At 42.2% G+C, this 27,989-nt stretch overlaps 1 protein-coding gene across 2 annotated transcripts in view; it reads right to left on the bottom strand.

Moving 5' to 3' along the window:
• Positions 1-23,770, bottom strand: part of LOC111143270 (DnaJ heat shock protein family (Hsp40) member C6) — a 138,129-nt gene extending 114,359 nt beyond the window's left edge. Inside the window, exon 1 of one of the 2 annotated variants that reach the window (XM_022496897.1) lies at positions 23,664-23,770. Coding sequence is in view for 1 of the 2 variants with exons in the window: in XM_022496898.1 (XP_022352606.1) it covers positions 14,328-14,349 (22 nt within the window). In the remaining variant the exon portion in view is untranslated. Of the gene's footprint in view, positions 1-14,327; positions 14,526-23,663 lie in introns of those variants that run through there. The other variant, XM_022496898.1, reaches the window with a different exon arrangement.
• Positions 23,771-27,989: the final 4,219 nt, after the last annotated feature.

The raw sequence follows: 27,989 nt of genomic DNA, 5'->3' as shown, positions 1-27,989 counted from the left end.
ACACACACACACACACACACACACACACACACACACACACACACACACATATATATATATATATATATATATGAATCACTCAACCAGTTAGAAAAGCAAGACAGACCCGGAGTGAGAAGCCTAACTGCCAGTCCCTGCCCACCCTTAAGCAATTTCTCCTTCCCAAGCTTCAGCCTCCTCATTCTTAATCATTTTAGGGATTGGAGACTGACCTTGATCAGTGATTCTTGAGCTCTTTTGTCCTTGACACTTTTTTTTTAAATTAAAAGTTTTTTGTTTTGTTTTTGTTTTTGTTTTTTTAAGATTTTACGTATTTACTTGACAGACTGAGATAGAGCGAAAGACAGTACAAGCAGGGGGAGCGGCAGGCAGAGGGAGAAGGGGGCTCCCCTCTGAGCAGGGAGCCCAATGTGGGGTTCTATCTCAGGACCCTGGGATCGTGACCAGAGCCAAAGGCAGGTACTTAACTGACAAAGTTACCCAGGTATGCCTGAGACTTTTTTTAAAATTTAACATGAAAACGTTAGTTCTATGAAAAATTTTTATGTAAGTGCAGCAGACATACTGAATTGATCCAATCACGTGTTCAGCTTTTTCACAAACTGAATGGACCTGAAAAAAAGAAACAAAACAGGAGCCAAATCAAGTAATAGAACATTACCAGCACTGGAGTAGGGAAACCCATCTGAAGACTGAAAAATGAATTCTAGCTTGTTTGATTTTTTTTTTTTTTGAGTGGGGGAAGGGTACAGGTCAGAAGGAGAGAGAGACTCTTAAGCAGGCTCCACACCCAGTACAGAGCCCAACACAGGGCTCAACCTCACAACCCTGAGATCATGACCTGAGTCAAAATCAGGAGTCAGACGCTTAACCAACCGAGCTACCCAGGCACCCCTAACAAGTTTGATTTTAATAGGAAATTTGGAGAAACATAAAAAACATTTCCACAAATGGATAATGCACCAATCAGTCCCTCAGTCACCCTTCAGTTTTATGCCACATTTGAGGAGAGCTATTTATTGCCCTGACCTAATTCCTAGAACTATAAAAATGTGTATTTGAGAAGGAAGGAGAATCTACTGCACAAGTGCTCAAAAAATACAAGATGAGGGGCGCCTGGGTGGCTCGGCTCAGTGGGTTGGGCCGCTGCCTTCGGCTCAGGTCATGGTCTCAGGGTCCTGGGATCGAGTCCCGCGTCAGGCTCTCTGCTCGGCGGGGAGCCTGCTTCCCTCTCTCTCTCTCTCTCTGCCTGCCTCTCTGCCTACTTGTGATCTGTCCCTGTCAAATAAATAAATAAAATCTTTAAAAAAAAAAATACGAGACGAACGCGTGAACTGAACTTGAATTTGAGAAACCGAGGGCACAGGTAGTGAGATGAAGCTCATGGGTGAGACCAGCACATGTAACCCTGGCCCTGACAAGGACACTGAAAAAAACCCTACTCGGCTACAGTAAAAAGTTCGAGTCAAGCTCTCTAAAACTTAATGATAATACAATCACTCCAATTATTTTGTGAATTTTAGAATCATAGGGAACTTGGGAGGTAAGAGTCGAAAATTTAAATCATAAAGTCACAAAACTACTAAACATTTGGAAGAAGGAACAAACTCAGGAAAATGAAAAAGTCTTTTAAGATACTTATTCTCTAGAACAAGGCAACACAAATGTATACATATTTCAGAGAACATATGGGGGGAAAAGATACTGACATGCTTTTAAAAAGCAAGAAACAGGAGTGCCTGGGTGGCTCAGTGGGTTAAAGCCTCTGCCTTCGGCTCAGGTCGTGATCCCAGGGTCCTGGGATGGAGCCCCACGTTGGGCTCTCTGCTCCGTGGGGAGCCTGCTTCGCCCCCTCTCTCTCTGCCTGCCTCTCTGCCTACTTGTGATCTCTGTCTGTCGAATAGATGAATGGAATCTTTAAAAAAAAAAAAAAAAAAGCAAGAAACAGTAGCTAGAAATCAGCTGCACACCCTTTATTATTTATATAAGATGCTTGTAATGTCATTGATATCTTGGAAGTTTCTTTGCTCTGCTGTTTTCATTTTTTTAACAAAGCCCCCATTAAAATGAAACAAAACAAACCCGGTCTGCCTCAACTTTCAGCTATAACAGAGGGAAACGCAAGAGACCCACAGTTCTGCTGAGGGCAGTCGGAAAGCCAGGTAAAATCCAAAACACCTGTTTGAAGCAACAGGAAAGCTACTGATCAGTCGAGATTTGAGGATCCAGATCTTGGGGGGATATGAGGCTCACTGAGGTAAGCCCAGCATTCTGAAAGCCCATTTTGCTCAGTAGGGTATTTGCCAGTTCTCGGCATGGGGCAAGAAGTTAAGCAGCCGGGCAGAGGGCCCCTAAGAGGCAGAGAAGCCTGCAGAACTTCAGACATCCTTCCGGGGCGGCAGTGACAAAAAGGATTCAGGACTGAAAAGTCACGTCATGGAGAAGCTCAAAGAAGAGAACCTGACATGAGCTTCTCCTTGAAGTATGGCTAACTGAGCCGCACAGGGTAAGAGGCTCAGAAGGCGAGGAGATGAAAGGCAGAATGAGCATTTTTTCAGAGTATTCCGTGGACTCACAGTATTAGGAAGATAAAAATTGGAGTTTAGGGCCTGCTGAGGAAAACATCTAAGGTTCTCTCAATCAGTACTCCTGTGGGCCTAGGATTGGGAGAACCCAGAAACAGACCAAATCTTAAAAGTCTGCAAAACACACTTAATTAGGCTGAAAGCCTGATTAGATTGAGGTGATCTCCTTTCTCTTGTGGGCAAAGAATAGGGTAAATGTACTCATAAAGGAGAAGATATCATCCAGAGCATTTTCATACACAATACTGGACATTTAATAAAAAAATGTCAGGCAAATGAAGAAAGAGAACCAAGAAGAAAAACAGAAAATATAAACAGATTCACAAATGACCCATACATAGGAATTAATAAGTATGGTTTTTAAAATGATTGCGATTAATGTATTTGAAGAAATAGGTAAGATGGAAAATCTATTTCTTTAAAAAATTTATTTATTTGAGAGAGAGAGAACAAGGGGAGGCACAGCAGGAAAAAAAGAGAAAGTCCGAAGCAGACTGAGTGCTAAAGCATGGAGCCCAACACGGGACTCTATTGCATGACCCTAATAAGATCACAACCTGAGCCAAAACCGAGAACTGGTCACTCAACTGAGCCACCCAGGGACCCCTGGGTTTGGTTTTTTGTCTTTTTTGGTTTTTGTTTTTTGGTTTTCTTGAGGGTCTATTATTTAAAATAATCTAATAAAAATTTGAAAGCTGAAAATTACAAAATGATATTAAGTTAACAGATTGTGTAATAATACACAGCAAAGAGTTAGAGAGCCCTAAGATAGCAAAATATAATCAAAATGGAAAAGAGAAATGAAGACTAAGAATACAGAAAACAAAATTGGACATGTATGGAACAGAGTAAAAAGTTTCAACATATAAGTAATTAGAATCCCAAGAAAAAAAAAATCCTAAAAAGAGAGAAAAGAACAAAGCAAAAACAGTATTTGAAAAGATAATGGCAGAGAATTATGAGAATTAAAAAAAAAAAAAAACACACACATTAAGCCACACAGATTTAAGAAGGTCTAAAAGCCCCAAGCAGGATAAACACAAGGAAAATCACACCTAGAAAAACTGCTGAAAACCAAATATATAAAGAAAAAAAAATTTTTTTTAAGATTTTATTCGTTTGAGAGAGAACAAGCAAATAAACATTGGGAGGGGCAAGGAGAAGCAACAGACTTCCCACTGAGCAGGGAACCTGACATGGGGCTTGATCCCAGCACCCTGAGATCATGATACGAGTAGATAACAGTTGGTTGACTGAGACATCCAGTCACTCCAAGAAAAGTCTTTAAAAACTGCCAAAGAAAAAAGATGCAACATCAAACAGGAACAATGAAACTAACGGCTAACTTTCCAGGAAAGGAAGAAAGCTAGTGACAATGGAATGGCATCATTAAAGTAATGGGGGGGGGGGGGAGATCTTCCTCTCCAGAATTCTATAAATCCAATGAAATTATCTTCAAAAACGAAGGCGAAACTAATCATTTCCAGACCAAAAAACTAAGAATATTCTTTCATGCCAGATATGCATTACAAGAAATACTAAAAGAAGTTCTTTTGTTGTTGTTTTGTTTTTTTGATGCAGAAGGAAAAGATCCCAGGGGGAATGAATGGAAGTAATGAAAAGCAATGACTAGAGTAAATTTGTAAGTAAATCTAAGTGGAGACTGATTGTGAAAAACAATAATATCAGGGTCTCATGAGGAATTAAATATATAACTTAAATGAATTCTAATAAAGACACAAGAGGCAGAAGGGGAGGGAGCATTGCGAAGGGAAGGCAGAGTAAATAGAATTAAAGTATTCTCAGAGCCTAACCTGTCTGGAATGTGATTATGTAAATGTAGCACTGGACCAATCACATACACACAAAAAGTAAAATGAAAACAAATGTGTAACATGCTAGTAGAGAGGAAAAAGGGAAAGTTAAAAATAATGCTTGATTAATCCAAAAAAAAGCAAAGAAGAAAAAAATGGTAAAGTAGGTAGGACACAGATAGGAAACAAATAGTAACGTGGTACCTGTAGACCTTAATATAAAATGCTTGTTATATTAAAAAGCATTGGCGCCTGGGTGGCTGAGTTGGTTAAGCGACTGCCTTCAGCTCAGGTCATGATCTGGGAGTCCTGGGATTGAGTCCCTCATCAGGCTCCCAGCTCTGTGGGGAGTCTGCTTCTTCCTCTGACCTTCTCCCCTCTCATGCTCTCTCTCACTCTCACTCACAAATAAATAAATAATTTAAAAAAAATTAATTAATTAAAAATAAAATGCTTTAAACACTTGAACTAAAGACTAAACTGTCAGACTGGATTTTATTTATTTATTTGACAGACAAGAGATCACAAGTAGGCAGAGAGGCAGGCAGAGAGAGAGGAAGGGAAGCAGACTCCCTGCTGAGCAGAGAGCCCAATGCAGGGCTTGATCCCAGGACCCTGGGATCATGACCTGAGCCGAAGGCAGAGGCTTTACCCACTGAGCCACCCAGGCGTTCCAGACTGGATTTTTTAAAAATTCTTTTATATGCTACTTACAGAAGATATGGATTAAACATAAAAGCAAAATTAAACTGAAATATAAAGATGGAAAAAGATATACCATGTATGTATGAGCCCAAAGAAAGCTGGTATGGGTCCGTTAATATTAGAAAGGTAGACTTTAAGATAGGAAGCATTACTAGATATGAAAGACATTTCACAATAAAGATATAACAATTCTAAATATATATGGTATGCATCTAAAAATCATAGCCTCAAAGTTAAATAAAGCAAAAGTTAGCCAATATAAAAAGAGAAACAGGCAAATCCAAAGTCATAATGGGACAATAAGGATATATAAGATCTGAGCTATAAGATCTTAAAAAGTGATATAATTGACATATATAGAAGATGGAACCAAATAACCTCAGTATGCACATTCTTTTCCAGCAGACATGTAAGGGGCAGGCACCTGGCTGGCCCAGTCAGTAGAGCATGCGACTCTTGATATCAGGGTTGTAAGTTTAAGCCCCACACTAGGTATGGAGCCTAATTTAAAAATAAAGGTTCAAGGGGTGCCTGGGTGGCTCAGGGGTTAAAGCCTCTGCCTTTGGCTCAGGTCATGATCCCAGAGTCCTGGGATCGAGCCCCACATCGGGCTCTCTGCTCAGCAGGGAGCCTGCTTCCTCCTCTCTCTCTGCCTGCCTCTCCGCCTACTTGTGATCTCTGTCAAATAAATAAATAAAATCTTTAAAAAATAATAAAAATAAAAAAATAAAGGTTCAATCAGCCTCAAAAAAAAAATAGAGAGAGAGAGAGAGATTATATATATATATATATATATATATAAAACAATTAACAATATGCAGGGCCCCAAAGCAATTGCAACAAATTTTAAAGAACTAAAATCATCCAAAGTATGTTCTCTGACCACAGGAAAAGTAAGCTAGGAACAAACAGCAAGGGGGAAAAAACCCGAAAAACTAGAAACTCCCCAGCTTTTTAGTAATGAAGAAGTACATTTCTAGATGGGTGGGGGGATGGGTGAAATAGGTGATGGAGATAAAGGAGTGCGCTTGTGATGAGCACCAGGTGATATAAGGAAGTGCTGGAACACTATTTTATACCCCTGAAACTAATATAACACTGTATGTTAACTAACTGGAATTAAAATAAATACATTTTTTTAAAAAGTAGTTCATTTCTACCTGACCCTGTGTGTCCAAAAAAGAAAAAAAATCACAATAGAAATTTAAAAATATTTTGAACTAAATGACAATAAAAATATGACAGAACAAAACTAACAGGATGCAGCTAAAGCTCTGCTTAGAGGAAAACTGATATCCTTAAATGAAAATATTTTTTGGAAGAAAAATGATAATCAGAGATATGAGCTTCTATTTTAAGAAACTAGAAAAAATTTCAGAAAACTGGAATCAGGAACGCCTGGGTGGCTCAGTGGGTCAAGCCTCTGCCTTCAGCTCAGGTCATGATCTCAGGGTCCTGGGATCCAGCTCCACATCAGGTTCTCGGCTCAGCAGGGAGCCTGCTTCCCCTCTCCCTCTGCCTGCCTCTCTGCCTACTTGTGATCTCTCTCTGTCAAATAAATAAATAAAATCCAAAAAAAAAAAAAAAAAAAAAAAAAGAAAGAAAGAAAACTGGAATCAAAGAGTGTAAAAGTAAATAATAATGATAAAAGAACTCATGAGATCTCAAACAAATTTGTAATAGAAAAGACAGCCAAATCAAAAATACTAGCTCTTTGCAAAGATTAATAAAATTCATAAAGCTTTGGCAATATGCATCAAAAAGAGAGAGATACCAATAGCACCAAAAAAAAAAAAAAGAGAGAGAGAGAGAGAGAGAGAGACAAGACCATACAACCTACAAATATTAAGATCTTAAAAGGATAAAAAGAAAACCTTTTACTAATAAGTCTGAAAATTCAGATAAAGTGGATAAATTCCTAGAAAAACACAACTTACTAACATAAAAAGAAGTGGAAAACCTGAATAAATCTATACCTATTAAAATAAATGAATCCACCTCTTAAAACCTTCCTACACAAAATTTCTAGGCCCAAATAATTTCAACAGTAAATTCGTCCAGACATTTAAAAAGAATAATTCCAATCCTACAAAACCATTCCAAAGAACAGAATAGAGAGGAAATATCTCCGAACTTGTTTTATAAAGTCAGTAAAACCTTGATGTCCAAACCTGGAAAGGGGACCACCACAACAGAAAATTATAGGTAAATCTCTCTCGTGAACAAAAAAAAAAAAATTCCTCAACAAAATATGAGCAAGTCAAAGCTAACAACCTATACGAAGGATAATGTATCACGACTAAGCTGAGCAAAGTTAACACTAAAAAAAAAAAAAATCAATGTAATTCATATCAACAAAATAGTACAATCATGATGTCATGATACCAAAAAACTTTTGCTAAAGGGGCACCTACCTGGGTGCCTCAGTGGGTTAAGCATCTGCCTTGGGGCTCAGGTCATGATCCCAGGGTTCTGGGATCCAGCCCCACATCAGGGTCCTTGCTGCCTAGGGAGTCTGCTTCCCCCTTTGCCTCTGCCCCTTCTCCCTGCTTGTTCTCTCTTTCTCTCTCTCTCTCTCTCTCCCCTCCTTGCTCTCAAATAAATAAATAAAATTTTAAAAACAAACAAGGGCGCCTGGGTGGCTCAGTGGGTTAAAACCTCTGCCTTTGGCTCAGGTCATGGTCCCAGGCTCCTGGGATCGAGACTCGCATCGGGCTCTCTGCTTGGCTGGGAGACTGCTTCCCTTCCTCTCTCTGCCTGTCTCTCTGCCTACTTGTGATCTCTGTCGAAAAAATAAATAAAATCTTTTTTAAAAATAAATAAATAAAAATAAACTTTAAAAAATTCATGATAAAAGCTTAGCACACTAAGAGTAGAAGATAACTTTCTTAATCTGATTTTTAAAGCACCTATGTAAATCCTACATCAAATATTGTACTCAATGACCAAAGATTGATAGCTTATCCTCTGATGAGGACCAAGATAAGGACACTCAACCATCACTTCTAGTCAATACTGCAAGAGAGATCCTAGCTAATACAATAATGCAAGGGATAAAAAGTCTAAGGATTGGAAAGGAAGACATAAAGCTGTCATTATTCACAGAAATCTAACCACCTAAAAAAAATCTAAAACTATTGAAATTAATAAGTGAATCATGCAAGGTCCCTGAAATAAGGTCAACAAATAAAAACCAGCTTTATTTCTATATCCTAACAACAAGCAATTAGAGAGTGGAATTTTAAAATGCCAGTTACAGTAGCATAAAAAAAATCAATTACCAGTGACATCATTTTTCAGGTTTGTAACACCTATATCCCAGTATTTCTGCCTTAAAGAGGGCAGTTTATGCTCAGCTCAATTTCATTGTTGTAGATTGTTCGAATTTTTTAAATGAACCTGGAATACAGAATTGAGTATATAATCTCCAAAAGTTGTAATGCTGGCTCAAATTCTTTAAAATCATTAAGGAGGTCGTTTTGCATACTCTGAGTAACACAAATAACTATAAATATGAAAATGTTTTGTATTTCCCTGTTTAGTATCTCAAAATGAAACTGAAAGGTAAAATACCCTACTTCACACAAAACTAAACAAAAATATATACAACATACCAACTATAATGTAAGAGAAGTAAAAAAAAAAAGTCATAATAAAAATATGGATTTCAATATGCAAATGCTCAAGCAATACTATATTAGAGAACATGATAAAGGAGTCAGGTACATGTACCTCTATGCAGATTGAATGAGACAGGTGTGTTTTACCAGTTTCTCAAATAGAAGCAGTGCTGCTTTCGGTAAGTGGTTTTTCTGAACAAAATTAAGTATAATCTCTCCTCAATTTACACAGCATTTCTAATCCAGAAAATTTTACTGTATATATATATATATATATATATATATATATATATATATATATATTTCAGTGTAAAACCAATGTGTGTTCTAGGCTCAGAAAAGTATAGAGTTTTCACTTACCTCTTCAGCAAAACATTTGAAAGTTGCCCCGGACACGAGATAATTTGTCACTGAATGGAACAGTCTGGAACATTGCAGAATGTCTACAGCATTTCTGGTTTCTGCCCAGTGAAAGCTTCTAGAGCCCCTTACATATTTCCAGTGTGTCCTTGCCCCTCACCCCAAAGCGGTACCTTTGAGAACCACTGGAATAAGGGAGGCAGAAAACCCAGTTTTATCACATGCTAGCTCTGAAGACTAAGAAGTCAGTCAGCCATTTACATATCACCCCAGCCAACATATCATTTCTCCAACCTACCCAGTCACAAGCAGCAAATGACAAAAATCCTTGAAAGAATTTGAGTTTTCTCTAAAAGTCTCAACATAATCATAGTGGTTAAGAAAAATCACAATGTCTTTTAATTTCCTTCCACTTACTGTATCTGGATTATAGATTAGGGGATGTACACCATAGTCTTTTTAATATTTAGTACCTAAAAGCCTGGATCTGTCCATATTCAAACTCGCAATCAGACTTTGTAATAACTTTCAGTGAAAATCCAAATTCTTTCGAGAACTGCTGGCATAGACAATCCTCCACACCTAGTTTTACCACATTAAGTCGTTATACATAACTTCCATTTGTTCAAAAAAATGCCATGCCTGTTTTCCTGAGATAAAAAAACAGGAAAATAACGAAGTTTAAAAGAACTTTTTGCCCTACACTCCTGTAGAAAAAAATTTTCCAACCAAATTTTCACATCCTCCACTCCTATTCTTTCATATCACTGCTTTTAAAACCTTGTTGCACAAAATACTCGGAAACTTTCTAAATAAAAGGAAATTTTCAAGCTGAGTTGGAATGCCTATTTTCCAAATAAACACAATCCAGAAAATTAGTCAAAAGCCATCATCTCTACACTTCTCATTTCCCTTTTGACAATATGTAAATTATTTCTAATAATAGATGATGTTGAAATTTTTATTAATAACTATGCAATTTCACCACGCTATTCTCAAGCCCTGGCCTACCATGTGAGTGGTTTGGAGGTAAAATGAACTGGGTTTGAATCCTGACTCTGCTACTCGCTAACCATGTGTACCTATACAAAATTCTTAATTCATTTCTTTACATGCACAATACGCCCTGCCCTACAGTGTTGTGACAATATGTAAAGAGCTTTTCACGTACTAGTTGTTCATGAAATAGGAGTTATGGTTGTTATTATTATAATTAGCTGTCATGTTTGCCAATATCTACTTATTAATTCATTCAATGATTTTCTCCTTAGTTGCCTTATACATAATTTTTTTTTCTGGTTTGCAAAGCATTTTGATATGCAGGGTAAATGTTATACAGTAGCTTCTGTATTTAAAAGCATCACTGAAGGGCACCTGGGTGGCTCAGTCAGTTAAGCAACTGCCTCAGGCTCAGGTCATGGTCTCAGGGTCCTGGAATCAAGCCCCAAGTCAAGCCCCAAGTTGAGCCCCTGGAGCCCAAGTCAAGCGCCGGGGTGGGGGGGGGCGCCCCCCCTCCCTGCTCAGTGGGGAGTCTGCTTCTCTCTCTCTCTCTCTCTCTCTGCCCCTCCCCCCACTCATGTTTTCTCTCTCAAATAACTGAAACCTTTAAAAAATAAAATCTTCACTGAACTGTCTTTTTTTTTTTTTTTAAGATTTTATTTATTTGGTAGACAGAGATCACAGGTAGGCAGAGAGGCAGGCAGAGAGAGGAAGGGAAGCAGGCTCCCTGCTGAGCAGAGAGCCTGATGCGGGGCTCAATCCCAGGATTCTGGGATCATGACCTGAGCCAAAGGCAGAGGCTTTAACCCACTGAGACACCCAGGCGCCCCTTCACTGAACCGTCTTAAGATAGGAGGCACCAGGGGTGCCTGGGTGGCTCAGTGGGTTAAAGCCTCTGCCTTCAGCTTAGGTCATGATCCCAGGGTCCTGGGATCCAGCCCTGCATCGGGCTCTCTGCTCACAGCAGGGAGCCCGCTTCCCCCTCTCTCTCTGCCCGCCTCTCTGCCTACTTGTGATCTCTGTCTAAGAAATAAAATCTTAAAAAAAAAAAATTTAAAAAAAATAAAAAAATAAAAAAGATAGGAGGCACCAAAAGGAGGAAAAAGACAGGCATTTGTTAAATCACAACTCAACATTTACTGAACATTAGTCCTGTGGTGGTAGCTTATAAAAATTCAGTTTCTGCCTACCAATATCCTGATGATTTATTTGCCCCATCAACTTCCTCAGATTTTATCTGATTCTCATTTTCAGTCTTTGCAAGGAGAGATGACTTCCAAACAATTCGCAACATTTTAACAGTTTTTCTGTGGTAGTTTTCAGCATAAAGAATCAAATTTTTAGATAGTTATGTTTCATATTCAGGTCACCAACCGGTACTTTGGAACCTACAAATAACTCTCATGGTCTGGTTACCATGGTCACACCCTCTCCTCACCGCTGGGCACAGGCACCACACACACATACACATACACACACACACACACACACACACACACACACACACACATCCCCTCACATTGTATACTCAACTGCTCTCTGTCAACACATACGCATCTCCTGGCCCTGAAAAGATTCCTTGATCACTAATAAATCAGCTTGGAAGGGTCTTGGAAGACCTTAGAAAAACAATCATTCAGAACCTTTTGGGGAATCTTACACCTTTTTGAAAATCTGAGAAAAACTGTTCTCCTCATACATAAACAAAATGGACATGCATATCACTTCACAGACTCCTTGAAAACCAAATTAGTAAGCTATGCTGTATTTCAGTGTTTCTCAAACCCCTGCCTGGGATTCACAGTAAGAAACACATCCGACATCAAGACAGTCTGTACCTACATGCATAAACAAGCCTAAGCACCCCTAACAGAAGTTTCAGTAAACAATGGTTACCCTTACCAGGTGCTCTGGTGTGTGACATTTTCTATTCTATGTCATCTCTCTAAAATGTTGTTCAAGACCCACTACAGTACTTTCTTACCATCCACAATCTGAAGGGCAGTGATCCCGTCTAACATTTCTCCATTTTAAGGAAACTAAGATCCAAAGGAATAAAGGGTCTTGTCCTTCATCACTAATAAATTAGTGACTATCCTGACTCCCAACCACAGGCTCTGTCCAAAACAAAGAGAAACAAATTTCTAAATACCAACTCCCCTCAAAAAGCAGCTAGGGATTTGAAGCTTAAAACACGCTGACACACTGAGAAACTGAGTGGTAAAATTGCAAACATTAGGGAATATTAGCCCCATCCAGAGCCTCCAATTGAGAGAGTCTTAACTTTTTCTAAAACATGAGCATGGCCTAGCATAACATGGCATATAAGCAATTTCTTTTTTCTTCCCCAAAACCCTTTCTCTGGCCACTGAAAACAACACAGGGAAAAATAACACTCCTGAGTTCATTTAAATACTTTGGATTACACAGGCGCTGGTTTTGTTTGTTCACCCGAGGCTGGCTTAGCAGTGGAGGGGCCCTCTTTCCACTTGCCAGGCCCATGCATACACAGCTCTTTTCCCCCACCTAAGGCTGCTTAATTAAAATTTAAACATCAAAACCACAGATCAATACAGGGATGTGAATGATCCAGAACGTATTAGAAATTAATACTACCAACACCAAGTACCCCTGCCCCTTTTAAAGCCTCAATTACAGAAAGTTGCATTGCTCAGGAGACTTCATTACAAACAGTTCAGTAGATTAAAATATCGGCATCAGGCTTTTGTGGCTTTGGGGTTTTGCTTTGTGTCTTGGCTTTCTGGTGGTTTTTGGTTTGGGTTTGGTTTTTTGGTTTTGTTTTGTTTTGTTTTGTTGTCGGGGGAGGGGGGGTTTCCTTTTTTAATGTGGAATAAACATCATTGACCATCACAAGGTGGGAATCTTACAACAAACCACAGAGTAGCTGGGTAAGGGTCTGGGGAAGACCAAGCCTGGGGGTCCTGGCGTAAAGGGAGGAGAAGGCTTGGGGCCTGTATCGTCTTCCTGGTCACCCAAACAACTTAACTCAGGGTGTCTCGGAGAGGCTCAGTGGGCGCAAGTAACCTGCTGCGTGCCAGCCTCCACCTGCGCACCCCAGCCCGGGTGTCCAAGGGCAAAGTGCTGGGGCCTCCTTAACGCGGACTCACAGGGAGGAGAGGGTGAGGTGCAAACCGCTGCGCAGCGGCTCGGGTGTGAGAACCACGAAAGCCATAGGGGGAAAGGGAGGCGGGCAAACCCTAAAATTAGCGCTCGGGAAGCAGAGGCTGGGCACCGTGGTGCGGAGATGGCGTCTTCTGCTGCGGCGGCTGCCCTGGAGCTTTCCGGGGGGGGGGAGGGGGGTGGCTTTCCCTGGAGCCGGGCCCCTCTGCGCCTTCCTCTGCCACTCCGACCAGGAGCAGGAGCTACGCAGCAGGAAGGGCTCCTTCCGGTAACAGGGTCGGGAAACACGTGTAGCCTCCGGAGACCTTGGGGTCTATCGCTCCTCCCCCAACTGCGGCAGAAAATTTAAGGAGCGTCGGAATTTAAAACCCCAGAATCCCTGTTATTGAACTAAAAATTTGGTTGGCTCATTTTAGTAATACTAGCCCTGTCCTTCCCTGAGTTTTCATTGAAATCCATTTTTCTCTTCCCCCTTGCCTCACACTGAATTCGAGTAATGGGGTGGGGGGGTGGTGATAATGAACCAGGGATCTAGAGTCTGGAGGCCAGAGGGGTGGGGGTAGTTTGACTGTGAGCACCTCTGCAAGATAAACAGTTTTGAAGGTCAGTGATGGCTCTCCATTGGGTCCTCCTGAAAGGATTAACATTCATTAAGGAATTCTCTGTCAACATTTTTCTTATAAACCCAAGCTGTAAAAGTCCGAAGTATTTCAGATATTCCAATTGCAATAATGCATTGAAAACCTACATATCAATTAACTATTGTGAATGCTCCAAAAATAAAATTATCAAAATCCTGGGAGCGCTTACAAGAATATCTGTAAAATGGAAATGTGTGTTATTCAGCCAAGATTAAATGAAGACTGCAAAAATATTGTTCTATTTGGTAGCAAGGATATGGAAAATTGAATGACACAATATTTGGAAACCAGAAGCCAGTCATTAAAAGAAAAAAAAAGAGTCATGTTTATTACATAACCAGAATCTTAAAAATAGATATACACAGTAATTTAAAGTCGGCCATCAATACAAACTAACCATATCTGGGAAGTGACATTTCATCCCTAGATCTTTTAGCCTCCCCTTGGCAGTTGGCCCCTTACCTTTATTTTCAGAATCTTTCATTCTCTCTTTCCTCCCTCTGCTGCAAATGAGCAGGAAAGTCCAGCTGATTCTGCAAACCTGACTTTTGATTTGTCATTCACAGAAAGTCAGCGGTCTCAGGGGCGAAGTCCCTCAACGCAGGAGCAACCCAGCTCTGATAATTGCATGCAAGTCAGTGTGCAGGGTGATAATTTTGCTTATGCTGGAGCAGAAAGGATGGGGATGAAGGCCGACGTAAACACAAATTCCAAAACATGGCATGGAACTGGATCTGGAGTCTAGGCTTGCCTTTCCTTCTCTTAGATTAGGGAACCAAATGTTTGGTACCTCCTAGGCTCTGTAGAGATTTGGTTCAGGTTCAAAGGGGAAGGTCTGTGCCATGTGCCAAGCTTATTCTCAAAGGGAGACCTTAATTTTGGAGAGAATTAAGAGACCTGTGCTTTGTTTTCTTTTTCATATTCATTCATTCAACAATTATTTCTTCTACTTCTCTGTGGCCCAGGTTCCATGCTAAGTAGTGGGGTCCAGTCCTACTCCTCAAGCTGCTCACAGGCTATTACAATACAGAGGCATACAGTGACTCATGTCTGCTGCATGGACACAGATTACTGAACCCATTTCATCCGGGCATAAGTTGATTGTCAAGACTGAGCCAGAAATGGGCATGAGGAAGCAAGACCATGGGAGTCCTCTCTTAGAGGGCAAGGAAAATTCAAGCAAATCTTTCAATCATCCAATTCCAGCTTACTTTCAATCATTACATAGCTCAGATTCGTTCCTTCATTCCTTCACTGAACAAATGGTTATTTGTGCCAGGTAGAATTCCATCTGTTAGGGACTCAGGAGTGCAGAAAACAGACCAAATCCTGTTCTTGTGGCTATTACATTTTGGAGAGAGTATTCAGACAGACTATAAACAAACAAATGTAAACATACAGTAAATGGCAATAAATGCCATGAGGAAAAATGAAGCACAGTAATGAAGTAACAGACATGCCATTTTAAACAGGTGGTGAGAGGAAGTGACATTTAATTTATTTTATGAAATAATGGATCAGGGTCATCATGGTCCGTTCCAAATATCTTCACTCTGATTTTTTTTTTTTTAAGTGCTCACTCCTCACCACCTTCTCTGCTCCAGGTGTACTCTAGGTGATGGGGAGGGAGGGGTTATTTCCCTTTATAGATGGGTAAATTGATATCCAAAAAGACGAACACCCCAATTCAGGACCTCACTAAGCTGTAAGAAGAGCAACAACAAGAAAACCTACCTGTTGCTCTCATTCCCCAGAAACTGCTGGGTTAAATGCAATACTGACATGGACAATCTACAGGAGTGGGAGTTGAGATAAGAGGGTCGAAGACATGTCTCTACCACTATTAACTGAGTGGTGGAAGTAGTGACAACCTCTCTGGCACCAGTTTCCTCATCTATAAAGTGGGGCTAATCATACCTGCCCTGCGTATGCCTTTCAGAAGATCAAAAGGGAGAACAGACATGGTACTTGGTAAACTAAGCCCTATATAAATGTAAGGTATAATTATCAACATACTTGGGCACATTTAAAAGAACTAATTGCTAGCATGAACCTGGTCATTACTGTAGCCCAAGAGTCAAATATAGCTATAGAGTGAAAGCTTGCCATGGCCACTAGGGGTCCTGGAGTTGATTTCTAGCTGCCACAATTGAAAGACTCCCTGAAAGTTTTGGAAAATCTTAAGTATTTGGTTTTTGTTCCCATCTTTCCTTGGCAGTGGGTAATACCTTTATGCTTCTCTTTGACAACTCAAGATCAGTGAGGAAAATCTGCCTTCACTGGAACTCCTGGCTGGCCACCAAATGAACCATGTTGGTGCCCAGACCACAAAGAAACAGGCATCTCCATGTCCAAGGACCAAGTCCAGGATGGCCAAAATGTGCCCAGTTAGGAGCACCTTTGGGGGCAGAGAGGAGAGAAGAAGTAGGTGGTAAGAAGCCACCATTTGTGCACTTTTGTTCAATAAATATTCATTGTGCCAGGCACTGCTCTGAGCACTAGGAAAGACACAGTGCTGAAGAAAGCATTCTGTTCTCAAGAAGCCTGTGGCTTCAGGGCAAGAGGTTCCTAAGAGGTATGCTGATTTACTGATTAGGTAGAGGAATGCCAAGGCTTGGGTTTGAATAGTAGGGCAGGGGCCATAAAGCAGGAGAGATGGTTCAAACATGGGCTCTGCTATGTCCTGGCCCCTAAAGTAAGCTGGGACCCTCTCCTACACTTCTCTATGTCTATACTTCCTGATCTGTAAGACGAAGACAATGATAGAACCTACCTTCTAGGGCTGGGTGAGGCTCAACCAAGTTCATACATGTAAAGTGCATGGCACAAAGCCTGACACAGAAAGTGAGGGCTCCATAAATGCTGTGAGACTAATATTACTACCTTGTGACCTGGGTCAAATTTACCCCTCTGCACCTTCTACAGAAAATAATAACTAGCTTGTAGGGCTGCTGTGAGAGTTACACATCAGAAAGAATGTACAGACCTTGGCATAAAGGAGTAGCTACCCCCTGCCAGCCTCACTCCAGGAGGTGAGTTTTAATCAAGTAGGCTTCCCAGGAAAAAAAGGCTAAGGCTAGGAGGAGTGAGGAAGTGGGAAATGGGCTTCCATTTAAATTAAAAAGGAAGCCAATTGTTTCCAAGAACGTGGTCATTTCTAGAGGTACCTACATTTTACTCAACATTGTACTTTGAAAAGTTTCACACATATGGATAGTTGGAGGCACTGCATGGCGAACATCTTTGACTAGTTTTGCTCTATTTGCATTATCACATATCTGTTCATCTCTATCCATCCTTAATTGTTGTTGTTGTTGTTGTTTTTAATTAATTGGAAAGAGGTCTGCAGTCCTCTTCAAATAAAAAGAGCCTTTACTTTCCCTCCTGCTACAATATTTACAAAAGCCTTTGACCTCTGCTTCTGGGGCCATTCCAAGCAGGGTCAGGTGAATTCTCCGAAGCCTTGTTCCATCCTACAGTAAACCTCAAACCAGTCGAGGGACCAGTATGGGCTCAAGCCTTGGAGCATTCCAAAACAAAGCAGTGTCTCGACAGACCCCGCACTTCAAAGAAACTGGTATCAAGGATCTCTGTAAACACCCATTAAGGGAAATAATGCCCTCTGTCAATAGCTGGGTTTAGCGAAAGCTCAAACAGGCTCCACTGGCCACCAAGTCCTTTCAAGGCTCTACACAGTCCTTGTCTTGTTTGATGCCACTTCTGAGTCACTAGACCAGTGAGTCATGCCCAGTAAGGGAGGCCATCTTGAGAGCAAAACCAAACAGAATTTTCAAGAACAATGAGTGAAACCCTGAACTGAAAAACAATCAGGCTCTTTATTGTCCTTGTAAAACAAAAATGAAAGAAAAAATGCTGCTGTTAATATTGTGGGTTCAACTTCCCAGCTGTAAATTTTACACTGAAGAAAAAAAACGAACGAAAAAAAGAGTTTTTATATTCTCTTGGAAATCTGAGAGCAAAAGAGGCTTGAAGGCTATGTCCCACATCAGGCAGACCTGATGACCTTTCAGTGACTGGCCTAGACCCTCTTCTAAAAACATGCTGAGGTGGTGACAGCAAGGATGGCTTCACTTTGTCTTCCTCCATCCCACCAGGCCTCTGTAAGGTTTGCTCAGAGCATCCGAGTGGCCACAAAGTGGCCATAAAGGCCATAAAGTGAATAGAGAAAAATTGCCTCCTGGGGGTGGAGGAAGGTTTGCAAAGAGGGTCACCACACAGGAGGGCAGCATGACTATCAGAAAAGCTGCAGAGGCTCCCATGAAGCCAGGCTACAAGGCAAAGGAAGGGAACTGATACATGGAGCACCTACTCTGTGCCAGGCACTCTTCTCACCATCATCTTCAGATGTTTATTGATAACTTAGATTTCAAGCATTATTGAAAGCAAAGACTTTCACAGCACCCTGCCTGGGTCTGAATCCCAGCTTATGAGGTGTGTAACTTTGTTACTTAACCTCTCTGTGCTTCAGTTTTCTCATGGTAAAACAGATGGCAAAAGAAGTTTACTGTCAGAATTAAATAAAATAAAAAATATGCACAGTTTTGGACAGTGGCTGGCACAGAGTAAAACAGTACGTACGTGATAACTCTTGCCATTCCATCTTTTTTAGATGAGAAAAATGAGGCAGAAAGGAGAAGAAGTGACTTGCCAAAGGATACAGAGCTAAAAAGTAGCATAGCTAGGATACTTTGTTCTCAAAACAACATTGTGAGGGAGGTGATACCATCTTCCTTTTATAGATGAGAGTTTGTAAACCCAAGAGGGGCCTGGTAACTTGCTCATGCCATAAGCTGGCAAATGAGAGAGTTAACATTTTAGAACACACATTTGCTGACCTTAAAGCCTTTGCACTTTGCACTAGGCCAGTGGCTCTCAAACCATTCTGATGTTGGCATACATCAGAATTATTACAAGGCTTGTTAAAACAGATTGCTGGACCCTATGTCTGGAATTTCTGATTTGGTAGTTCTGAGGTGGGGGCCAGCACTTTGCATTTCTAAAAAGTTCCAGGAGAGGCTGATGCTGCTAGTCTGGAGACCACACTTGGAGAACTAATGTTCGACATCATGCACCTGTATGCAGAACAGATCATAGAGAATAGGGCCTAAAGATTGTAGGTCAATGAGTTTTTCCCACTCTGGAACAGTGTTACTGAATTCACGGAGCCTAGCACATATCCTTGTATTTACAGAGGTCTTTCATATTTATGATCTCATTTGATCTTTCTAATATCCCTCAGCAGTAATCATTATTTCCACTCAACCTGATTTGTGTTTAGGGGTATATGGTTAGAAATGGCAGTGAAGGATTAAACCACAGATCACCTATCCTCCTCTCCAAGTGACTTGTCCTGGAGAGCACCATCTGCTAATGGAGACCGACTCAAGTTCCAGTCTCTGTCTTTCCATGGAATATTGCAGCTCCGGAAAGAGTTCTTTGCCCCACCAGGATTTCAGGGAAGTAATTTCAGGTGGGAGAAATTCGGGGCCAGTTTTCCACCATTGTTTTAAGACCTACTTCTTACAAAACACTTTCACCAATCCACCGACGGTTCACTCCCTTCTTTTTGACATAAAAGCTTTGATATTTGTCTAAAATATCGTTCTCTAGAAAGTTTGGAAGCATTTGGGGTGTTAATTTCCTTTGGGCACAGCCTGTTCATATTCCCATTTGGAATAGCATGCATGCTTAGCTATATTTTTTAAAGTTGTTTGGACATGTAAGCCAACAAATTATTAGATAAGAAAAAGACAAACCATTAAGTTAAAACAAAAAATGGGGAACGACGTGAATAGGCCTTATTCACACATGGCCAAAATTCATGTGAAAAGATCTTTACTTCATTATTTGTTAAGGAAATTCAATACAAAACAACCATGCAGTACCATTTCACACCCATGGAATTGGCAAACATTAAAAAGTCTGACAGTACTCAGTATTGGCAAGAATCGCCCACACTCCTGGTAGGAGCTAGATTAGCACAAATGTATGGAGGTCAGCTATTTTTCCAAATTAAAAAAGCATATACCTTTTAACCCAGTAATTGTTCTTCTAAGTATTTATCTTACTTACAGTCACAAGAATGCATCTGCAATTACTAGTAGTAAACTGTAGATGCATTCTCTTTGGCTGTGTGTGTGTGTGTGTGTGTGTGTGTGTGTGTCTAGATAGATAGATAGGACCTCCTAAAGGATCTTTTCATTACAAACATTTATTGAATGTCTTCTATATTCAGGACACAGTGTTAGGCTGAAAAGATGCCAAAATTCCCCTAAACCTAAAGCTTCTCACTTGCAGCCTCCTGGTGGAAAAAAAAAAGGTGGGAACAAAAAAGATGCTGTGAAAGACCTTCTGGTTAGTACAGAAGGAACACCTGCCCCTAAGGAGTTTCCCAACCATGTTTTATTCCCATAGGTTACTAAGCTTTCCAGTCCTGTGACTAACCATTGTTGGGAATATGATCATAGGGTACACTATCTGGACTAATATTAATAAAAATAATAACTACCACCCTGTACACTACTGTGTACCAGGCACTTTATATACATTAACTCATGTAATCATCACAGTAACATTGTGACATAGGAATTATCATGTCTATTTTATATATGACATATAACTGAGTTTTTAAAAGATTTAGCACCTTGCCCAAGATCACACAACTTATTACTGTGCCACTTACTAATGGCAGATTCTAATCAGAGTCTGGCACCAAAGCACATGATTTGAGATACCCAAATTGGTGTCCATCATCACTTATGAGATGATGTCCCATCATTATGAGAAATTCAGGTCACCTTTAAAAAAAAAAATTAGGGGCACTTGGGTGGCTCAGTGGGTTAAGCCTCTGCCTTCAGCTCAGGTCATGATCTCAGGGTCCTAGGATCGAGCCCCACATTGGGCTCTCTGCTCGGCGGGGAGTCTGCTTCCCCCCTCTTCTCTCTGCCTGCCTCTCTGCCTACTTGTGATCTCTCTGTCAAAAAAATAAAATCTTTAAAAAAAAATTAAATGGGGAAATGGGTTTCTTTTATTGCATGATATTTATCAATTTTACTTCTCTCCGAGTATAGATTTTGGAACATGTTTATTTTGTGCAGGGAGATGCGGCAGAAAGAATGCTGTATGGACAATCAGGCCTGAGTTTGCCACTCACCAGTCATATAACCTCCTGCAAGTCAGTCTGTCTCTTACTTCACCTTCCTCATCTATAAAATGGGAGAAATAAACACCATCTGCCCTTCCTTCGTCCAGTGTGCTGTCAAGATTGAAACAAGATCTTGTAGTTGATCTATTCTATAAACTGTAATGTACCATATAACATAAGACATTATGATGGCCTTATCTCCAGGTTGTATGGGAGAAGTAGAGAAATAGTGATCAACCATTATTCTACTTAATAAAAAAGAGGTGTGGGGACGCCTGGGTGGCTCAGTTGGTGAGTGCCTTAGGCATAGGTCAAGATCCCAGGGTCCTGGGATCAAGTTTTTCATAGTGTTCCTTGCTCAGTGGGGAGCCTGCTTCTCCCTCTCCCTCTGCTGCTCCCCCTTGCTTGACAAATATATAGAATCTTAAAAAAGAAAAAAAGAAGAAGAGAAAAAGGAGGTGTGGTGTGGCAGTGGGTTCTAAGAAGCCATGGGCGACCTCTAGGACAGAAACAGAGAAAAGAGGAGAGGACAACTGTATACACAGTATAGAACTGGCTTTAAACACTATAGAACTAGGAGACTTATTCTAACCCATTTTATTACAGTAGAAATATCCAGGTAGTCCTCTTTTGTAAACATTTACACAACACCTGGGATTACATTCTGCATGTAATTATCACTCAAGGAATACTTGTTGCATGACCCTTCTTTTCAACTCCTCAGGCAAGCTAAAGTAAAAGGGAGGTTAGCCTTCAGACCTACTAAGGTCTAGTGGCTGTGGGCAAGGAATTTAATTGTGCATTGACTAAAAGTAGTAAGACGTTCTTTGAAAGCCAGCAAGATAACAATACCAAGCCTTAGTCTAACTACCAACAGTAGAAAAGCTTGTTTCTAACTCAATAAATAAATATTTAAAAGATAATTCTTGCTTTGGGTCAAATTTAGTTTTAGAATGTTTACTCTGTGCCAGCACTTCACACTTATTAACTCATTTAACTCATCAACTCATTTAATCTTCAAAACAATCCCGTGGAGGGGGGCAGAGGGCTGTATCAATGATAGGGCCTGGGTGCAGTATAGCTTCTGCCCTGGATCAGGTCGGCCATTTTAGAAATCAAGGCATGTCAGTCTCTCAGAAAAAGAATCCTCAGATGACAGAAACAGATGGAAAGGACAAGACAGGACACACACACACACACACACACACACACACAGTCTAGCAAACAGGTATCTAGAAAGTACCAAGCCTGGACATAGCCTGGTAGAGGAGGCAATGATGAAACAGATGAGAACCCACCCACGTGGAATCTGTAATACCCGGTGAACAGTGCCAGAGGCCCTACTCAAAAAGAGGTTACAGGTGGCAGAAACCCCAGGAAAGGCTTCACAGAGGAAAAGGCATTTGTGCATCCCTGATGGATGGGCAGACTGAGAGGAGGGCATGGCCACTGTAAATACACACAAGGCAGTGAGCTAGCAGATCATGTCACAGCCTTGCTGAGAACACATCAGTAGCCTTCCAGCTCGCTTTAGAAATAAAATCCAAACTCTTCTCATCATGCCCTACCCAGACCTTGATCTAGGCCCTGCCTCCCTCACTTTCCTGGTGCTAAGCTCAGGCACACTGGGAACCTTTTCCACTTGTTATTGTCACTGGCAGGAATGCTCTCCCCAGGCTCCATGCTGGAGTAACTCCCACTCCGTGTTCCGGTCTCGGTTTAAATCACATTGCCTCAGAGAGGTCTTCCCTGTCCATCTGCCCTGTAAGCCGGGGCAACTCTGCCTTTTTTCCTCTCCCAGCACACTCTGTGATTCCTTCCCAGCACACACAGCAATCTGTAATGGGGATGTTTACCTATCTTAGGGGTGTAATGTCTGTTTCCCCTTCTAGAAGAAGTGCCATGAGCCGGGCCTTTCCTATCTTGCTCATTCCAGGCCTCAGCACACGGGGAAGAGCTCAATACAGATAGTGGAAGGAATGAATGGAGTGAATCAGTGACTGAATAAATGTGATTTAAGGCCATGGTGGGGACAGGGTGTACTGTGTTTAGGAAGTATTTATGGGGACTAGAGCTTAGCAGCGTACAGGGAATCACCGCAGACAGGTTGGAAAGGGGGTAGGTCCAGATGGGGAAGACCCTGAAGGTAACCTTGGGTTCAGATTCATTACCCCCCATGGCTACTGCATTGCAGGCAACCGGCCAGGTGTTGGGCGGGACGCAAACCTGAGTAGACTGTGTCCCGGAGGCAGCCTGAATTCCTCCCGTCCCCAGTCAAACCTACAGACAGGGGCTTTTGCAGGAAACAAACTGCAACCACCTGGCCCAACGAGAGATGCTCAGGGGTAGAAGGAGAAAGGGGACTGCGCCGAGACCGGCCCCTGCACTTCGGTGAGCAGCCCCGTGAGAGCTTGGGGGATCGGGCTTGTCACAGGGGCCGAAGGTCAGGGTGGAGGGTCGCCCGGGCCAGGCCAGACATCCAGGTCGCGCCGCCCCCCACCCTCAGGTCCCAGGAACCGAGAGGTGGGCCCCGAGATGCCGCCTCCGGCTGCGGGAGCCACCGCGGCCCTCCTGCAGTCCAATCCGCGCCAGCTGCGCGCTGTAACAGGTCCCCCCGCCGCGACCACACTCACCCTGCACCGCCTTGGGAGCCGAGCGCGTCCTCCACAGCCGCCGGGTCGCCTTCCACGGCCGCAGAGAAGAAAACAGCCTCCGGCTCTTCTTGCCGCCCTTCTCAGTTGCTCCCATCTGTGCGCCCGCGCCCCTCCCCCGGTGCCGCCGCCGCCGCCCGAGGCCGGCCTCGCGCTTCCCCGGCCGCCGCGCGTCTGCAGGTGCTGGGCGGTCGCGGGGGTGGACTCTCTCTCTGCCCCTCCCCCCACTCATGTTTTCTCTCTCAAATAACTGAAACCTTTAAAAAATAAAATCTTCACTGAACTGTCTTTTTTTTTTTTTTTAAGATTTTATTTATTTGGTAGACAGAGATCACAGGTAGGCAGAGAGGCAGGCAGAGAGAGGAAGGGAAGCAGGCTCCCTGCTGAGCAGAGAGCCTGATGCGGGGCTCAATCCCAGGATTCTGGGATCATGACCTGAGCCAAAGGCAGAGGCTTTAACCCACTGAGACACCCAGGCGCCCCTTCACTGAACCGTCTTAAGATAGGAGGCACCAGGGGTGCCTGGGTGGCTCAGTGGGTTAAAGCCTCTGCCTTCAGCTTAGGTCATGATCCCAGGGTCCTGGGATCCAGCCCTGCATCGGGCTCTCTGCTCACAGCAGGGAGCCCGCTTCCCCCTCTCTCTCTGCCCGCCTCTCTGCCTACTTGTGATCTCTGTCTAAGAAATAAAATCTTAAAAAAAAAAAATTTAAAAAAAATAAAAAAATAAAAAAGATAGGAGGCACCAAAAGGAGGAAAAAGACAGGCATTTGTTAAATCACAACTCAACATTTACTGAACATTAGTCCTGTGGTGGTAGCTTATAAAAATTCAGTTTCTGCCTACCAATATCCTGATGATTTATTTGCCCCATCAACTTCCTCAGATTTTATCTGATTCTCATTTTCAGTCTTTGCAAGGAGAGATGACTTCCAAACAATTCGCAACATTTTAACAGTTTTTCTGTGGTAGTTTTCAGCATAAAGAATCAAATTTTTAGATAGTTATGTTTCATATTCAGGTCACCAACCGGTACTTTGGAACCTACAAATAACTCTCATGGTCTGGTTACCATGGTCACACCCTCTCCTCACCGCTGGGCACAGGCACCACACACACATACACATACACACACACACACACACACACACACACACACACACACATCCCCTCACATTGTATACTCAACTGCTCTCTGTCAACACATACGCATCTCCTGGCCCTGAAAAGATTCCTTGATCACTAATAAATCAGCTTGGAAGGGTCTTGGAAGACCTTAGAAAAACAATCATTCAGAACCTTTTGGGGAATCTTACACCTTTTTGAAAATCTGAGAAAAACTGTTCTCCTCATACATAAACAAAATGGACATGCATATCACTTCACAGACTCCTTGAAAACCAAATTAGTAAGCTATGCTGTATTTCAGTGTTTCTCAAACCCCTGCCTGGGATTCACAGTAAGAAACACATCCGACATCAAGACAGTCTGTACCTACATGCATAAACAAGCCTAAGCACCCCTAACAGAAGTTTCAGTAAACAATGGTTACCCTTACCAGGTGCTCTGGTGTGTGACATTTTCTATTCTATGTCATCTCTCTAAAATGTTGTTCAAGACCCACTACAGTACTTTCTTACCATCCACAATCTGAAGGGCAGTGATCCCGTCTAACATTTCTCCATTTTAAGGAAACTAAGATCCAAAGGAATAAAGGGTCTTGTCCTTCATCACTAATAAATTAGTGACTATCCTGACTCCCAACCACAGGCTCTGTCCAAAACAAAGAGAAACAAATTTCTAAATACCAACTCCCCTCAAAAAGCAGCTAGGGATTTGAAGCTTAAAACACGCTGACACACTGAGAAACTGAGTGGTAAAATTGCAAACATTAGGGAATATTAGCCCCATCCAGAGCCTCCAATTGAGAGAGTCTTAACTTTTTCTAAAACATGAGCATGGCCTAGCATAACATGGCATATAAGCAATTTCTTTTTTCTTCCCCAAAACCCTTTCTCTGGCCACTGAAAACAACACAGGGAAAAATAACACTCCTGAGTTCATTTAAATACTTTGGATTACACAGGCGCTGGTTTTGTTTGTTCACCCGAGGCTGGCTTAGCAGTGGAGGGGCCCTCTTTCCACTTGCCAGGCCCATGCATACACAGCTCTTTTCCCCCACCTAAGGCTGCTTAATTAAAATTTAAACATCAAAACCACAGATCAATACAGGGATGTGAATGATCCAGAACGTATTAGAAATTAATACTACCAACACCAAGTACCCCTGCCCCTTTTAAAGCCTCAATTACAGAAAGTTGCATTGCTCAGGAGACTTCATTACAAACAGTTCAGTAGATTAAAATATCGGCATCAGGCTTTTGTGGCTTTGGGGTTTTGCTTTGTGTCTTGGCTTTCTGGTGGTTTTTGGTTTGGGTTTGGTTTTTTGGTTTTGTTTTGTTTTGTTTTGTTGTCGGGGGAGGGGGGGTTTCCTTTTTTAATGTGGAATAAACATCATTGACCATCACAAGGTGGGAATCTTACAACAAACCACAGAGTAGCTGGGTAAGGGTCTGGGGAAGACCAAGCCTGGGGGTCCTGGCGTAAAGGGAGGAGAAGGCTTGGGGCCTGTATCGTCTTCCTGGTCACCCAAACAACTTAACTCAGGGTGTCTCGGAGAGGCTCAGTGGGCGCAAGTAACCTGCTGCGTGCCAGCCTCCACCTGCGCACCCCAGCCCGGGTGTCCAAGGGCAAAGTGCTGGGGCCTCCTTAACGCGGACTCACAGGGAGGAGAGGGTGAGGTGCAAACCGCTGCGCAGCGGCTCGGGTGTGAGAACCACGAAAGCCATAGGGGGAAAGGGAGGCGGGCAAACCCTAAAATTAGCGCTCGGGAAGCAGAGGCTGGGCACCGTGGTGCGGAGATGGCGTCTTCTGCTGCGGCGGCTGCCCTGGAGCTTTCCGGGGGGGGGGAGGGGGGTGGCTTTCCCTGGAGCCGGGCCCCTCTGCGCCTTCCTCTGCCACTCCGACCAGGAGCAGGAGCTACGCAGCAGGAAGGGCTCCTTCCGGTAACAGGGTCGGGAAACACGTGTAGCCTCCGGAGACCTTGGGGTCTATCGCTCCTCCCCCAACTGCGGCAGAAAATTTAAGGAGCGTCGGAATTTAAAACCCCAGAATCCCTGTTATTGAACTAAAAATTTGGTTGGCTCATTTTAGTAATACTAGCCCTGTCCTTCCCTGAGTTTTCATTGAAATCCATTTTTCTCTTCCCCCTTGCCTCACACTGAATTCGAGTAATGGGGTGGGGGGGTGGTGATAATGAACCAGGGATCTAGAGTCTGGAGGCCAGAGGGGTGGGGGTAGTTTGACTGTGAGCACCTCTGCAAGATAAACAGTTTTGAAGGTCAGTGATGGCTCTCCATTGGGTCCTCCTGAAAGGATTAACATTCATTAAGGAATTCTCTGTCAACATTTTTCTTATAAACCCAAGCTGTAAAAGTCCGAAGTATTTCAGATATTCCAATTGCAATAATGCATTGAAAACCTACATATCAATTAACTATTGTGAATGCTCCAAAAATAAAATTATCAAAATCCTGGGAGCGCTTACAAGAATATCTGTAAAATGGAAATGTGTGTTATTCAGCCAAGATTAAATGAAGACTGCAAAAATATTGTTCTATTTGGTAGCAAGGATATGGAAAATTGAATGACACAATATTTGGAAACCAGAAGCCAGTCATTAAAAGAAAAAAAAAGAGTCATGTTTATTACATAACCAGAATCTTAAAAATAGATATACACAGTAATTTAAAGTCGGCCATCAATACAAACTAACCATATCTGGGAAGTGACATTTCATCCCTAGATCTTTTAGCCTCCCCTTGGCAGTTGGCCCCTTACCTTTATTTTCAGAATCTTTCATTCTCTCTTTCCTCCCTCTGCTGCAAATGAGCAGGAAAGTCCAGCTGATTCTGCAAACCTGACTTTTGATTTGTCATTCACAGAAAGTCAGCGGTCTCAGGGGCGAAGTCCCTCAACGCAGGAGCAACCCAGCTCTGATAATTGCATGCAAGTCAGTGTGCAGGGTGATAATTTTGCTTATGCTGGAGCAGAAAGGATGGGGATGAAGGCCGACGTAAACACAAATTCCAAAACATGGCATGGAACTGGATCTGGAGTCTAGGCTTGCCTTTCCTTCTCTTAGATTAGGGAACCAAATGTTTGGTACCTCCTAGGCTCTGTAGAGATTTGGTTCAGGTTCAAAGGGGAAGGTCTGTGCCATGTGCCAAGCTTATTCTCAAAGGGAGACCT

Source organism: Enhydra lutris, unplaced genomic scaffold, assembly GCF_002288905.1.
Source record: "Enhydra lutris kenyoni isolate GAN:26980312 unplaced genomic scaffold, ASM228890v2 scaffoldscaffold9, whole genome shotgun sequence".
Taxonomy (NCBI): Eukaryota; Metazoa; Chordata; class Mammalia; order Carnivora; family Mustelidae; genus Enhydra; species Enhydra lutris.
Note: the sequence above shows the minus strand (reverse complement) of the source record. Positions and strands in the feature narration are given on the sequence as shown.